The sequence below is a fragment of the Mandrillus leucophaeus genome, unplaced genomic scaffold (genome assembly GCF_000951045.1).
Source record: "Mandrillus leucophaeus isolate KB7577 unplaced genomic scaffold, Mleu.le_1.0 Scaffold784, whole genome shotgun sequence".
NCBI lineage: Eukaryota > Metazoa > Chordata > Mammalia > Primates > Cercopithecidae > Mandrillus > Mandrillus leucophaeus.
Window position 1 is genome coordinate 1,320,240 of NW_012108519.1, and position 15,576 is coordinate 1,335,815.

The 15,576-nt window shown below is 35.7% G+C and overlaps 1 protein-coding gene across 1 annotated transcript in view; it reads left to right on the forward strand.

Annotated features, from left to right (window-relative positions):
• The window catches only part of ARAP2 (ArfGAP with RhoGAP domain, ankyrin repeat and PH domain 2), a 181,208-nt gene that overhangs the window by 162,521 nt on the left and 3,111 nt on the right, over positions 1 to 15,576 (forward strand). The window contains exons 29-32 of the mRNA XM_011967062.1: positions 2,493 to 2,575; positions 3,636 to 3,671; positions 5,645 to 5,708; positions 12,087 to 12,221. Of these exons, the coding sequence (XP_011822452.1) occupies positions 2,493 to 2,575; positions 3,636 to 3,671; positions 5,645 to 5,708; positions 12,087 to 12,221 (318 nt within the window). The remainder of the gene's footprint in view (positions 1 to 2,492; positions 2,576 to 3,635; positions 3,672 to 5,644; positions 5,709 to 12,086; positions 12,222 to 15,576) is intronic.

The following is a 15,576-nucleotide window of genomic DNA, read 5'->3' on the forward strand; positions in this document are numbered from 1 at the left end:
TCAGGCTACAGAATCAAAATCCAAAGATCCAGTTGGATTTAAAAGAGAAAAATGCATAAACTGCTTGAAAACAGCCTTAAGAAGTGGAGGCTTATGTGAAGAAAACTATAGAACTTCTCTGATAGGAGAAAAATTGATGTTAAATCTGCTAATGTTGATCTATAGGTTTAATGCAATTATTTTCAAGTTTGCAAAGAAAATTGCTTTTATAACTTTTCAAAAATATTTGACAATTAACTTCAAAGGATAAATAGATAAGAATAATTTGAAGATATTTTGAGAGATAAGTAAAATGAATTTGAATTATTTTTCCATCCAACTATTAAGATATACAGTAAAACTAAGATACTTAAATATTATAATCCTTGTATAAAAGTGAACAAGGAGCAATGGTACCATAAATTCAGGTAAAAATTATATGTTAGAATTTAATTTTAATAAATATGCCACAAAACATTCATGTCTAAAGGGATGTTTGTTCAATAAATTGGGGGTAGAATATTGTCAACAAAAAATTTAAGTCTAACATCATTTATGCTGTATATAAAAAAATGTATTCCAGATTGACAAAAGATTTAAATCCTAAAAAAAAACAACCCTTAAAGCTACAAGACCATGGAATTGAATATTTATCAGCTGTGTGGGAACACTTTAAACTTAAGCAAACGTTAAGAAAGCACACCCTAAAAGGCCATTATGTTTGACTTATTAAAAATAAGGTAAACAATGAGCTAGGTTAAGGCAAAGAGCAATTTGGATAGAATATTTCATTTAAAAAGACAAATTTCGTATTAAATACATTAAGAACTAGTACAAACAAATAAGTAAAGACATCGATAAACTGTTTACCACATCAAAACTGCAAATGGCTAGCAAATACATAAATACACACTTAACATTTGTGTTACCTTAGTGTTTTTGATAGGGTAAATAAATGTACCCTATCAGTTTAGACAAGATTTTTTTTCTGAATCATACTCTTAGCCTATGACTCGGTGGTTAAATTTCTAGAAATCTAGCCATAAGGGGAAAAATTTTAAATATGTTTTTATAAACATATTATCTACAATGATAATAATAGTGAACTTCAACTGATAATAGTGATTAGGAATAAATTCACCATGTAAATTCCAGCTCTTTGGTCATCACAGCATTATTTCTGACCATCTTCCTGGTTACTTTTCCTCTGTATTTCTTTTATATCCTCCTAACCTATTTGCTTTATGAAACTAATTTTTAATTTTATGAGCATATATTCCTCCTTTTTCCATTTTGACTGCTTTCTGAGTATTGAGAGGGGGTGTAAAGAAAATATAATTGCTCCAGGGCCAACTGTAAATTTTTAATAGTCTGTTTTAATTTGGATAGTTTTCATTAATTTGGATATTTGAGATACCTCAATATGTGTTCATATATATTCACGAGTCTGTTTTCCATAATTCCGAAATCCAAAAAGTGTAGAAAATCCCAACTCATTTGTTGGCAAAATCTGACCCAAAACAATATGAAGATATATATAGCCTTTATCTTGAAAATATGAGTATGTTTGAATACAGGGTACTGTCCCAGTCAACATTGGTGATAGGGAGTTACGAAACATATGGCATATGCATTGTATTATATTTTTAAAATATGAAAAATCACTTCCGATGTGATTTGGTCAGGGTCCTCTAGAGGGACAGAACTAATAGGATAGATGTATCTATGAAGGGGGGTTAAGGAGTATTGACTCCTACAATCACAAGGTGAAGTCCCACAATGGGCCGTCTGCCAGCTGAGGAGCAAGGAAGCCAGTAGTGGCTCAGTCTGAGTTCCAAAACCTCGTAAGGAGGCCAACAGTGCAGCCTTCAGTCTGGGACTGAAGGCCGAGGGCCCCTGGCAAACTGCTGGTGTAAGTCTAAGAGTCCAAAAGCTGAAGAACTTGGAGTCTGATGTTCAAGGGCAGGAAGCATCCAGCACAGAGAAGGATGAAGGCCCGAAGACTTAGCAAGTCTGCTCTTCCATCTTCTCCTGCCTGCTTTATTCTAGCCACATTGGCAGCTGATTAGATGGTGCTGACCCAGATTGAGGAGGGGTCTGCCTCTCCCAGTCCAGTGACTCAAATGTCAGTTTCCTTTGACAACACACTCACAGACACACCCAGGAACAATACTTGGCATCCTTCAATCTAATCAAGTCTGCACTCAGTATTAACCATGACATGATGCACATCTGACCCCAAGTGTTTTTGAATCAAGAATTATAGAGCCATGTACATGGCTCTATAATATATACAGGTGTACACATATATAACATGAATATATCCAACATTATCAATATGTATTTGATTGTATTATAAATCAAAAGAGTCTTCATTTACTAAACTCATGAAATGTACGTTTTATGAAACATTGAGAAACTAAACAATTCTAAACCCAATCATTAATGCTCAAAGAAAATGTAAGGAAATGTGTAAATCCATTTAATTACAAATTATTTTGTTTTCCTTACAGAGTAGTAAACATGACAAAATGTTTTCTCTCAGTTCCGTGAAGTTTTACCGTGGAGTGAAAAAGAAAATGAAGCCTCCAACAAGGTAAAGTTTGAAAGGAAAGTACTGAAAGGAAAAAAATTATGGGAAAACATGTCTGCGTAAGGATTTAGGGATCAGTGGCATTAGTCTAATTTTTTAGTAAGTAAGTTTTAGGCAATTTTTTTTTAAAGTGGCTTCCCCTGTCACGGGGTTCTTACGGCAGATCAAGGAACTTGTATGAGTAGATAAGGAGGGATGATGTTCCCACTGAGACCAAGATCCTTGGTGATTGCAGTCTCTCTATGTAAAGTAAGAAATCCCGGGGGGCCCTGTCTGTTGGGAAGTACATGGCTTCCTCTGCATCTCATTCCCTGAGCTGTCACATCACAACCTGAGGGCAAGTCTACACACAGGAAAGCAAATGCTGCCCTCCAGCTTCCTGATGCTTGGCTTCTACAATGTTTTGATTCTGGCTCTCTAATTTTCCCTTTTGTACTATACTGACTTTGGTACTGAAAACCCATAGCATGTAAGTGGTAGAGAGGAGGTGGGCGCCTCCTACAGATTGTGTGCCTCTTTAACACTTCATGTACCCCAGCATTTGGTTTACACCACAATATCTTACCACAGATTACTTTGATTAACTAATAAATGTTTGCACTAATAATTGGTATCATGAACATCATTTATACGTGCTTGCTTCTGAGATTTTGTTGCCGAAAGTTTCTTCACTTTTTCCTTCATCCTCAGTTTCTAAGCCTAGCTCATATACCTGTGTTTTAATAGGCATGTTCTTTAATTTCCCCCAGGAACAGTACGTACGTCTCTCTGTATTATCTTATTTCAGTCATTTGGCCTTATTCAGTTAAGAGTATCTTCTCAGAGACGTCTCCTCTCTGCCCCATGTCATCACAAGCCTCCTTCCCTCTATATAAATGTGTAGGCAGATCCCTTAGCATTTAGCGTTCACCTGTAGCTAAGTCCAGCACATTGAATCATCACTTGTGGAAGTCTATACATTCCCACCATTAAATCTCATCTCCTTAACATCTAATCCTGTTTTCTGCCTTGTAAAATGTATCATTTTTAATTTATGTGTGTGTTTTTTTTCTATGTGATGCAGTTGGGGATTGACCGCATATTCTGAGAAACATCACTGGTAAGTTAACAGCTGACAACTTTCGGACATAATATATTGGTGACAATTTCAGGAAAAGAATAATTTCAGTAATTTCAGATAGAGCTACAGACAGAAAGTGTTTTGCCTAAACGAAACTAGGGTTGTTTGTAAAGACTTTGAGCCTAAGAAGAGGAAAATAGATTTGTATCAGGGTTCAAGTTCCATGTATCCTATTTGTCAATGCCTCTGAAGTGAAACTACATCTGATTTCTTCCATAGTTATCATGAGTGTGGAATTCAGCTTTTATGAGATAAGCAGGTGATAGTTTTTAAAAAGAATAAGAACTAGCAGAAATCAGATTTATAACAAACAAATATCCTGCTTTCAACTCTGTTCTTTCTATATATGTACTTTTTGCCATATACTGTTACCAGTATCTACCAGTATTTCTAGAGATGGTACTAGGTGTTTCCTTCTCTTCACCTCCCTGTGTCTAATCAGTGACTGAGCCACATGTGATCTGCCTCTTCCTTGTGCCCCTCATCCACCTACATCTGTCTACCCTCAGGGCCAGGCCTTCGTTGATCTGCCCGGATTATTCCAGGAGTCCTAAGTGCTCTTCAGGCCTCTGCTTTGCTTTTGTTTTGGCATACATTCTCCACCTCTCCATTGAGGAGTGTTTTCTATGCCGTACTATGTATCTCTCCTGCTTTAAGACTTCTGTGAATTCTTTCACCTATAGGGTCAAGCACACAATTGTTGTGTGGCATGCAAGGCTGTATATGACTCTGCCAACTTCATCTCCCACAGCTTTTCTTTTTCACTTAATGACAAAACAAGCATCTGTCTTTATTCCCCACGCATTCCTTGCTGTTTCAGATCTGCATGTGTGATGTACATGGTCCCTCTACTGTACCTTTGTTCATACTTTTCACTTCTCCTTCCTTTCATACTTTCATTCTCCCCATGATGACCCAACCAACTCAACTGTCACTGTTCTTTGAAATCATAACTCAAATGCCCCAAAGCCTTATCTAATAGCTCTCACCTCTGATCATTATTTATTTCTTCTTTGCACCTACAGTATTTTATAAACAAGGGTACATAATTAAAATGATTTGTGGCAGGAATGGTTTTCCTAGACATGGTAATAGGGAAAGACAATGTTTTCATGAGGTTCTAAAGAAGAAAACACACATTTTTTAGAAATTTCATTTTCAACATTTTTCAGGTAAATTATTTTGATAATACAGGAATGTAAAAAATACAATTACTTTGAAATGCCCGTTAGGTCTTTCCAGTATCAATTATAAATTTTTCCTCTTATAAAAAACAACCCTCTCCTCATCCCCAAGTCTGTGGTTTCTGTGTTTGCATTCAATTTTATTTTTGCTTTTTCTCACTGTGTTGTAATTTATTTGTCTACATGCTTAAGTCCCCTAATAGACTACAGGAGCCTTCAGGACAAGGTCTCTGTTTTATTGAAGCTTTCAGTAAAAGGTTACTTAATCACTGTTATTGGATATGCAGTGGTTTCTCGTGTAGTTTTATTTTGTATGAATCTGTGGGTATTAGTGTTTATAATTACAATGATGGAGACTATGTCTCGGCCTTTTTAAAAGAAAGATCTGCTCTTAAGAGAATGTGCACATATTTTTCTTCTCAGGCTCAGAATTTCAGTGGAAAACAGTGTTTTACCATCATGTCCTTGAAAAGGCAAAATGAAATTGATTTTTCTGCCTTTCCAAAAAATATTGGTGATCATTTTGCAGCATTTACCAAAGCCTTCAGTTGTATTTTGTTTAAACCAATATATTTACAGTATAACTTTGTATTGTACATTTAGCAGAAGACCAAAACAACTTGTACTGCAATGTTCCACTTTTGTGATTGTGTTATGTCATTAATCAGAAGAAACCCAAAGAGATTTTTGATCACCAAATCGCCCAACAGATTAGAGAATAGTCAATTGTCTTTGTGAATGACATAGTTTATACACCTCATTTTGCAGGCACCTGTGTTGTGATAGTTCACGAACTCAGACGGAGTGGATGACCAGTATCTTTATTGCCCAGGTATGAGATTTGTTTGAACTATCCAGTAGAGTAGAGTAGAATAACTTTGTTTACAGGAAATTTTAGTGTGATGGTGATTTTTAAAGAATTTTAATAAGCATTTTAAATGTATATACAATTGGCATAAACTTTGATTCTCCCCTTCTTAGTTTTTAAAATAGTGTATTAAAGTTCAAATGTATTCATTACCTTTTGAAAGAGAGTTTATTCCATTAAAGCTTCTTTTCTGCCAGCCCCACAGCCTCCTTGGCTTAGGTGAGGTATGTTGCTTTAAAATGGTCGTGTAAGAAAGAGGGACTTTTCTAAGCTGTCATCCTACCAGAGTCCCACATAGACCTTCATTTAGAAAAGTGTTCTCTTTCCCTTCTTGTTCTCCCACTCTCTCCACCCCTGCCTTTCCAGAAACAAGGACAGGAACCTACTTTTCTTTAATAACGATTGTGTGCTACATACTTCATAAGAATAACTCATGTATTCCCTGCAGCAACCCATACAATATGTTTTTTGGCTTTATAAAACAAAGATTTTGTTGTTTGCTCAGGACCATATATGTAATTAGTAGTTTAAACACAGGGGTGTCTGAGGCCAATACTCATACTCAGTTCTGTATTTGTTTTCCTCCCTAGAGCAGGACTTACCCTTTTGAGGAACGGTTAAATAGTCCCATTAATTGGACTGGTTTGTTTTGCAACCTTGTCTAGCTAAATTCCCAACAATGCTTCTCATGGAGCATTGAAATTCATTGGTAACGATTAAGTTGCCATTCTTTATTACTGAAGAGGTATTTTTCTGTTTCCCTTACAAGGAATAAGTTAGCTCACTCCAAAATCTAGTTCTTATTTGTTCTGAAAATAGTTTGCTCTGTTCATTTAATGTATTAACCTTTCCAGTGGTTAATAAACACAGCTCTTCTCAGCCTATCTCTCTACTATTACTACCTGGAAAAACATGTGCATAAGAGACTGACTGCTAACTTTTTAGAGGCTTTATTTTTTCTTCTTCTCCTCCTTCTCCTTCTTTTTTCTTCTTCTTCTTTTTTTTTTTTTTTTTTTTTGTAACTTATTAAAATTCAGATATTCAACTTCTTTTTTGGGGGGGGAGACGGGAACAGAGTCTCGCTCTGTTGCCCAGGCTGGAGTGCAGTGGTGTGATCTCAGCCCAGTGCAATCTCTGCCTTCTAGGTTCAAGTGATTCTCCTGCCTCAGCCTCCTGAGTATCTGGGATTACAGGCGCACACCACCATACCCAGCTAATTTTTGTATTTTTAGTAGAGATGGGGTTTCACCATGTTGGGCAGGCTGGTCTCAAACTTCTGACCTCAGGTGATCCACCCACCTTGTCCTTCCAAAGTGCTAGGATTACAGGCATGCGCCACTGCACTAGGCCACAGATACTCCAGTTCTGCTTTAGGAAAAACAAAAAACTGGATTTGAAGTCTTTTAGTAAAGTTAGGACTATAGAGTATAAAACTATTACAGTGTCGTTTGTGGCAAAACTAAATTGATGTTTTTGTTTTTATAATTGGAGTCAGTAGACTCTGCAGTTGAAAGTTAAGGAATGAATGCAGGAAGCGAAGCCTTATCTTACTACGAGGTTATTTCTCACTGTCTCATGTTTTAATCCTAGTCCTCGTCTCAAAGATATAGCCTAATAATCTTTCCTCTGTTCTTTTTTCTTCTTGGTATTATTCAGGTCCTCCCTTAAGATAAACACAGAAGCCTTCTTGGATTTAAGGATTTATGGTTCCTCTGTAGGGAAACAGCAAAATAGCAAGTATTAATAGATATGTTAAAAGTGTAGACATACACACAAACATGTATGTGAATTAACAGTAAACAGCCCTTATAATGAACTATTTTTGGTATTCAGAGTATTTTTGTCATCTCCATCCTTTCCACACCCCTGCCTCAAAAGTCCTCTAGACTTTAGCTTAAATATCCCATTCTCAGAGAAACTTTTCCTGACCTTCAGATGAATTAGACCTTCAAGTATCACCCTTAGCATCCTGTACTTCTCCACTGTGACACTAATTAATAAAGAAAAAAAAAAAAAAAACATGTAATTAGCTATTTCATGTCTACCTCTCTTATTAAGATGTAAACTGCATGAAAAGAAGGACTCTTCATTATATTTGACTTGTGTGTCAAGTACATGTTCAGTTAGTATTTCTAAAATAGGAAATAGGGTAAGTAAATCAGTAATCAGATAAAATTTCAAACGGATATCCGTGTGATAAGATAGAATCAAGTCAGGTAAGGAGAGAGTGTGACTGACATAAGGAAGGCACTAATTGAGCAAAGTTCTTGGGGAATGTCTTTCTGAGTAGTTGACAGGTGAGCTGAGACCAGTCTGAAATGAGAGGAGTATGCAGGCTTCCAGGAAGGATCATTCAGGGATGGGGCCAGCAGGGTAGGTCCTGAGACGTCATCACTGCCTTGTTTTATTCTATAAACATCATGAAGGGAAGATATTAGAGATGAGGAAGGCGTGTGACAGATTATGTAGTTCCTGCTTAATAATTTGAAACAAGGGAACGATATAATCTAATTCTAAATGAAAAAAAATTATTTTGTTCACTTTGTTGAGTCTGCAGTGTAGAGGGTCAAAGATGCAAGTGGGAGGAACAGCTATAAGAAAGAAGATATCAACTCTGACTAAGGTGGTAACAATGAATATGGTAAGACAAATTAAGATTCAGGAATATTTTGAAGGTAGAGCCAATAAGGCTTTTGGAATTATTGTGAAGCGACTGTGTTGTCTGTGGTGTATACCCTAAGGTTCCTTGTCACACGCCAGGAAAATTTAGGACACAGACACACACGAGGAGTTTAGGAGCAGGAGGTTTAATAGGTAGAAGAGAAGAGAAAGAGAAGCAGCTTCCTCTATACAGGAAGGGGCCTCCAAGCAGAAAGGACTGACTGGTGCAGAATGCGCAGTTTTATAGTCCAGTTTGAGGTGGTGGTGTCTGATTTACATAGGGCTCACAGATTGGTTCCATCAGATATGGCGTTTACATAGTGTATGGGTAAGACTGGTCACCCCTACCCTAATCTTCTTATGCAAATGGGCTTTCCGGTTGATTGACACCATCTTGTGGGCTCCTTACAAAGCACTTGGCTGGCAGAGAAGGGAAGATGGAGCCGCCATCTTGAAAAATGTCTAGTCCTTAGTTCCTGCAGGCATTCACCCTTGCAAGCTCCTAGGTTGCAGGCTGCTCTTTTGTTAGAAAATGGCTTGGGACTGCTTTTCATTAAAAAGAAAAGCCGTACCAAGGACTCCCATGCACTTGCTGTCTGCTAAGTAATTCCTTCTTAACTCCTGTGTCAATTGGCTATTGCAGTTTGACAGGAAGAGTAGAAATCAAAAAATTCTAGTTTTTTGGCAACTGTCAGATGTAAGTGGGATCATCAGAGATATAGAAGGAAATGGTAACTTCTGTTTTGGCCACATAAAATTTGAGACGCCTGTTAGATACATGATGTGTATGCTGGGCAGCAGGTTGGATGTGTGGATCAAAAACTCAGGCACAGGTTTGGGGCTAAAATGTAAATTTGGGAGAAGTCAGCACTTAGATTATATTCAAAGCTATAGGATTAGATGAGATGCCTGGGGGAGAAGGTTTGAGGTGGAGAGGGAAGCATGGAGGAGGGAGGGGGAGAGGAAAAAAAAACAGCAAAAGCAATAATAAGAAGTAAGAAAGGAGGAAAACCAGGTGAGGGGTACAGAAAATTTTGTCAAGTAATTTGCTTATGTAATTAAATGAGGTTGTGACTCGATAGAGGTGAAGGTAGGTTTGGGGGTTTTGATTTGTCTTTAAGGTGGGAGAGTGTGTACTTGCATACATTATGTGAAGACAATCCAATCAGGAAGAAAAAATGGATAGAAGAGGAGAGATGTTATTAAACCAGCAGAGGCTCTGAACACAGATGAAATGATATGATCTAGTGCACGGTTATCCATTATTAAAAATCATTGTACTGCAGAGAGTGTGGCACATTTCTTCTCAAATTATTGACCATACATTGGTATGGCCTACTGAGCAATTATAGATATGACTGGATAAGAGTTATTTGCAATGAGCAAATATTGATTGCAAGAAATAAACTCACTGATATGACTATAGATGCAAGGAGATTGGTACATTTCATGATGGGAGAAGTATTTTCTTAAGTGATCAGTAAAAATTGTTGGATTGAATCAGTGAAATCACCACATGTGATGCAGGCAGCGTTTTTGAAGTGTAAGGTGAGAGGCGAAGGAGAAAAATAATCTTCAGAGAGTGAGGAAGCCAGTTGTCCCATGGTAGAACATCAGGGCAGTGCTGAATGCTTTCTTAAAATTTAAGGTTAAATATAAAGTGTGATGGATCTACAGAGTAATTTATTTTTGTCCTCCATCAACTGGCAGGCGCTCATGAAATAAGTTGAATTGTGTTTAATTAGGTTTGGGGCTTTGTCAGGCAAATATGATAGAAGACAAAGGAGCAAGAAAATAAATAAGTAATCAGATAAAATTTGGACTTGAAGATATTTACAAGGAAGTGAGTTTACTGACTGACTATGAAATCCAAGCCAGGCAATGAGGGAAGTGGTAAAAAATGTTGTGAGAAGAATGGTGTTGGATTAGAGGTCTCAAGGAATGAAAAGAATTGTTAAAATGAATGAAACTAAATTTAGTTAGCTGGAAAGATAGGCAAAGGTTAGAAATTGGAAGACAGAAATGGAGATGTTTAGATGTGGTCTTTGGTTATAAAATGAAAGTTTGATCCTCACCTATATGATCCATGCGTAAGACTTTTGAAGTCATTTTCAAATAACTACAAATGTTAAATCAGAACACATCACTTGGATGTAAAGTAGAAAAAAAATGCCTCTTAGCTCAATTCAAGGAGAGTTAGCTGGTATTCACAGTTGTATACTATTTCAGAAAAGAAAAATATGGATTTGGAAACCTCATTTGCTCTTAGATTCTTCAAAATATATTTTCACGTATGCACTATACATTAGTGATTTGAAAGTGTAAGGGCAATTCACAGAATCACCTAATTCCCTCTCAGTTTTCTCCCAGGTTTATGTGTTGGGAACATTGCAATTATATGATATATAATATCCTTTTTTTAACCATGTTTGGTACCATGTCATAAAAGTAATATGAAGCTATAACCTTCCAACTGAAATACTGTATAACCTACAATTATAGATTTGCTGAACTAAGGTAAATGCTTCACTAACATTCAAGGGTAGATATGTTGCACATAAAAGGATTTGCACTGTAAGATCATTGAGGAATAAATGAAAATCACATGTACATTGATAAACATGCAGGTTGGCAGTTTGCCGCTTAGTTAAATTAGCTGTTATTATATGGTGGGTAGACAGTAAATATTTCTTTAAATGAGTTCTTTGTCATAAAACAACACATGAAAATAAGAACTGCAACATAAGAACAGTAATCTGTTGCTTAAGAATTGAGGGAAATAAAGAGTAGGCATTTAGCTATATAGTTTACTAAATGGTTTTCGTTTCATTACATTATCTGTGAACTTTTCATTTTACACTTGGTATTCTGTGTTTCCTTCATAGATTGTTGTTTGAAAGTTGATATACTTTTTCCAAATTCTAGAAAGTTAAACTACTCTGGGGAGTACAAAATTCTTTAAAGAATTTTTTGTATGTATATATCAAAGATTAATCACTCCAGAGCTTATATTTTTACCTGTGAACATTTATCCCCATTCCAGATTAACCTTTCTCCAGTCATATGTATAACTGTTTAGAAGGCAAGAATATATAGTCAATGATTTGAGAACAAATGTGCCCCACTCTCCGTTGTACAATGATTTTCAGTAAAGATGTTTAAATAAGTAAAAAGATTATATTTCTTTGGAATTCAATTAGATAAAATAGTAACATTTTTCAGGATGTCATAAAGTTAGGCTAATTTTTCTGATAGTCATGCCTTAGGTTGATGTGGGATATGTAAGATGAAATTAGTTTTACACTGAAATCGTATTTGGTGTAAATGTATAGTTACATATATTACAGTGGCCTAGCAGTGTCGACAAGTATGCTATTTTTCTTCCACAAAGAGATTTCCGGTTGCCTCAAATATTTTTCCCCTTTTGGTTTGATAAGTAGTATAGAAGGCATGTATTTGAAACTTAGAAATTGAGCTGAGACCTCAAAGCTCAGTTCAGTTAAGAGTTTCATGTCCTGGAGCGATGCTGCCACTGGAGTCAACATCATAATCACAAATGGTATTCTCATGGAAATCAGATCACTTGATGTGGATGTGTGGGAAAGAAACCAAGTGGCTGTATGACATAGTATACCACATAATAAAATCACACACCAACAGCAAGAAATTGTGTTTCCACAGCATGAAAATGATATATGGCCACCAGCTGGAAAGGAACGAAAACGTTCAATAACCAAAAATCCCAAAATTGGAGGTTTGCCTCTGATTCCAATACAGCATGAGGGGAATGCAACCCTGGCCCGGAAAAATATCGAGGTAGGTTAGGCTTTTGTTTTATATTCAATTATAGAATATATTTTCCTGTGTCATAATGTGATTAGGTCATTAATTACTTCATTGGCTTCAAAAGCACAATAATCATCACTTTGAAAGGCATGGTAATAATCACATACAACAAGAAAACAGTGTGAATAACCTTATACCTTTTATTTTAACGTCATTGACTACCCAATCACATATGCACAATACTACTTATTTTCTTACCTCTAAAGTAGCCAATTTTAAATATGCGTATAGAAATTCTGGTGGTAAAATCGGAACTTCAAATTCATTTTACAAGCTTACTTAAAACACCCTCAGAGTAAGCCCATAGCAGAATATGTCTGGAGCCCTGGTAACTGAACTTTCTAGTTATATAATCACATTTCAGTGCTTTGGAAACTGGTGGGGTGTCTCAGTTAATTTAAGGACCTACAAGATGACCCCTGAGAATCAAAAAAAGTTTGGCATCTTTCATGAAAGCTACTGCTTGTTTTCCTTCTCACCTTGAGGGTTGGGAGAGCATAAGCGACATCAATCTTGACATGAACTTTGGCCTCTTCAGCAAAGAACATGGGCTGTTGACGCTCAAAACTCGTTAGCCACCTTGGGACCAACACATATTTCAGTGTCTTAATTGACTCCCTGAAAGCAAAAAGAAAAGCAGTTAGAATGTGTTCTTATATCTTCCTTGAGCCTAAATTTGGAATTAAGTTGTTCAAATCTTTTGCTCTCCAAACATAAATAACTTTTGAAAGACAGAAGCCATTTTGACCTAGTGATTAGATTTTTAAACTTTTTGTGCATATCCTTTCTTGAACATCTATCCCACTGTAATATTCCTTCTCTGAAAGAGAAAAGCTTCAAAAATAATGGTCCTTTGTTTACTGGTTAGACGTTCTGCCCTGATGTAATCAAAGTAAGTGTCTCCAAGAAATCATGACCTCGTCATTTCTTCCATTTTATTTTTTTCTGTACCATTTTCTGTACCTCAATTTTTTTTTTTTTTTTTTTTTTTTGCAATAAACTGCTCTGCAGAGAATTCCTTATCTAATCAAGCATCTTAAAATTCTAAGAGTTACATTTCCCAGGAACCCAGGACAGCGGACACAGGCTGAACAGATGAAACTAACATAGGGAGAGATACGCCCTACAGTGACTGTAGCTTCTTTTGACATTGTCTTCGAATCAGTTATCGAGCAAAGCAAAATATTGGGATCAAAATGCATTCACCAGTATCTAGTATAGATGATGACTGACTGTATAATAATTTCTTAGCCTTATCCCAAATCTACAATTTCAGAGACAATTTTTAACATATTTAAGATAGGAAAACTGATGAACTGAAACTATGAAGTGTTACAAGCTTTTAAAAGAATTAGAATGCATTATCAATTACTGGAAAATTTCTGAGTCTTTAAAATAAACCAAGCTCTTTTGTAATAAGGTAGTTTGGTGATTTGATAAATTTGGCAAAGACATTTTTTAACTGTTCTAATGTTGGAAAAGCACAATGAAACTTACTTTATAAGGCAATAATATAATTTTTTTTAAAAATTTCATATAAACCATTAAAATATTTGCCATAGAATTAGATTCATATAAAAATTTTAAAAAATATATTTACAAAATAACCATTTTTGACCCTTTGTTGTAAAAATGAAAAGTGAGTTAAAATATTATTAAGTAGGGTATATTAATAAAAATTAGTCATAACAATGAATATATTCAAGAAGAATTACTTTTCAAAGAAGTTGTTGGCAGATTGATAAATTTTGTGGCTACGCCTGGCTTTCATTCAGTCCTATTGAAAGTCGTATGAGAATATCTTATCCAGGTAGGGAAGGCTTCATGGCGAAAGTGACTTCTAAAGTTAATTGAGGAAATTAGTAGTGAGCCAGCTGAAAATGCCAGGTTGTTGGCAGAGGAAATCACACATGAAGACGCAAACAGAATGCTTAAGAATGCACAAACTAGATACTACCTGTGGTCCTCCTGCTGAGTCCCTATAAAATCATGGATATCTTACTTTAACTCCATTGTTCTAAGCTGCTTTATCTGTAAGCATATGGGGTTAATAAATGTCACATGATTAAGTGACATTATACATGAGACTTTATTAGAATAATGACTGGCATATCTTTAACGTATATTGAAACAAAATATTAAGGAACTTGGAAGATGATATGGAATAATTCGTTAGTTTTTTTCAAAATTGCTATTTTAAAAGCAATATCTGTAAAACAAAAATAATGAGCGAAGAATGATGATGCACTGAAGCAGAAAATTGTGACATAGAATCCCACCTATAAGCCCATCTTTGCTGTTGGTATCCTGAGCACAGTTTGATGTGGTAGAAAGAAGTACGCTGGTTTCAGAAAGGCCAACCTGGGGTCCTCTCCCAGGCTCTCACTTGTGCGACCTTGGGCAAATTTTTTTCTTCAAGTTTCTATTTCTGCATCTGCAAGATAAAGACAATTTACTTTATGAATAATATGGAGTTTAAAGCATTTAAAGTGTTGTTGTGATGATTAAATGTATTGATATGATTATGTATTTTACAGCATGAAGATTAATACAGTGAGTTTGGTAATGAAAGCCAATTAAGAAAGTTTCTAATATACTCTGTACATATTGGTCATGTTACTTTTTGGTGTCCTAAGACCTCTGTAACCATTGGCTTGCCTCTGGATTTAATGGAAAATATGAAGGCACAGGCTAAAGCCATATGAGTGATTTGCTGTGAGAACCCATTCATTATACCATTCTCTAGCTATGATAAGTAAAAACTACTCTCTCTGCCACTGAGAGAGACAGACTCTGTTTCATATTATTATTTCCATTCAAAACATAAAAACTCCGGGGCTCTCTTAGACACAGAATGTAGGGGCCAAGTAATATCATCCATAATGCTGAAATTTGAAGTACACTACTGGTATGGTTTGCATCTGTATCCCCACCCAAATCTCATGTTCAAATGTAATCCAGTGTTAGAGGTGGGGCCTGATACGAGGTGATTGAATCATTTTAACATATTCTAATGAAACTTTGGAATTAAGCTAGATATTAAACATTTCTTCCAATAAATTTCAGAGTAGGAAAAATGTGTATAACTTAAGATGTATAATCAGAATCTTACCAGAAAATTCCAAATTTTAAAATTATTTGTACATTATATTCATGAAAATATTTTTATTCCACTTGAATTTTCTGTTATAAATTTATGTTTGGATCTACTGAAATTAAGGAAAATAGAAAAGAAAATAGAACATTGTTGTACACTGGAAACTGCTTAAACTTTTCTTCATTTACTCATTCAAAAATACTTATTGATCATTTCCTATGTGTATAC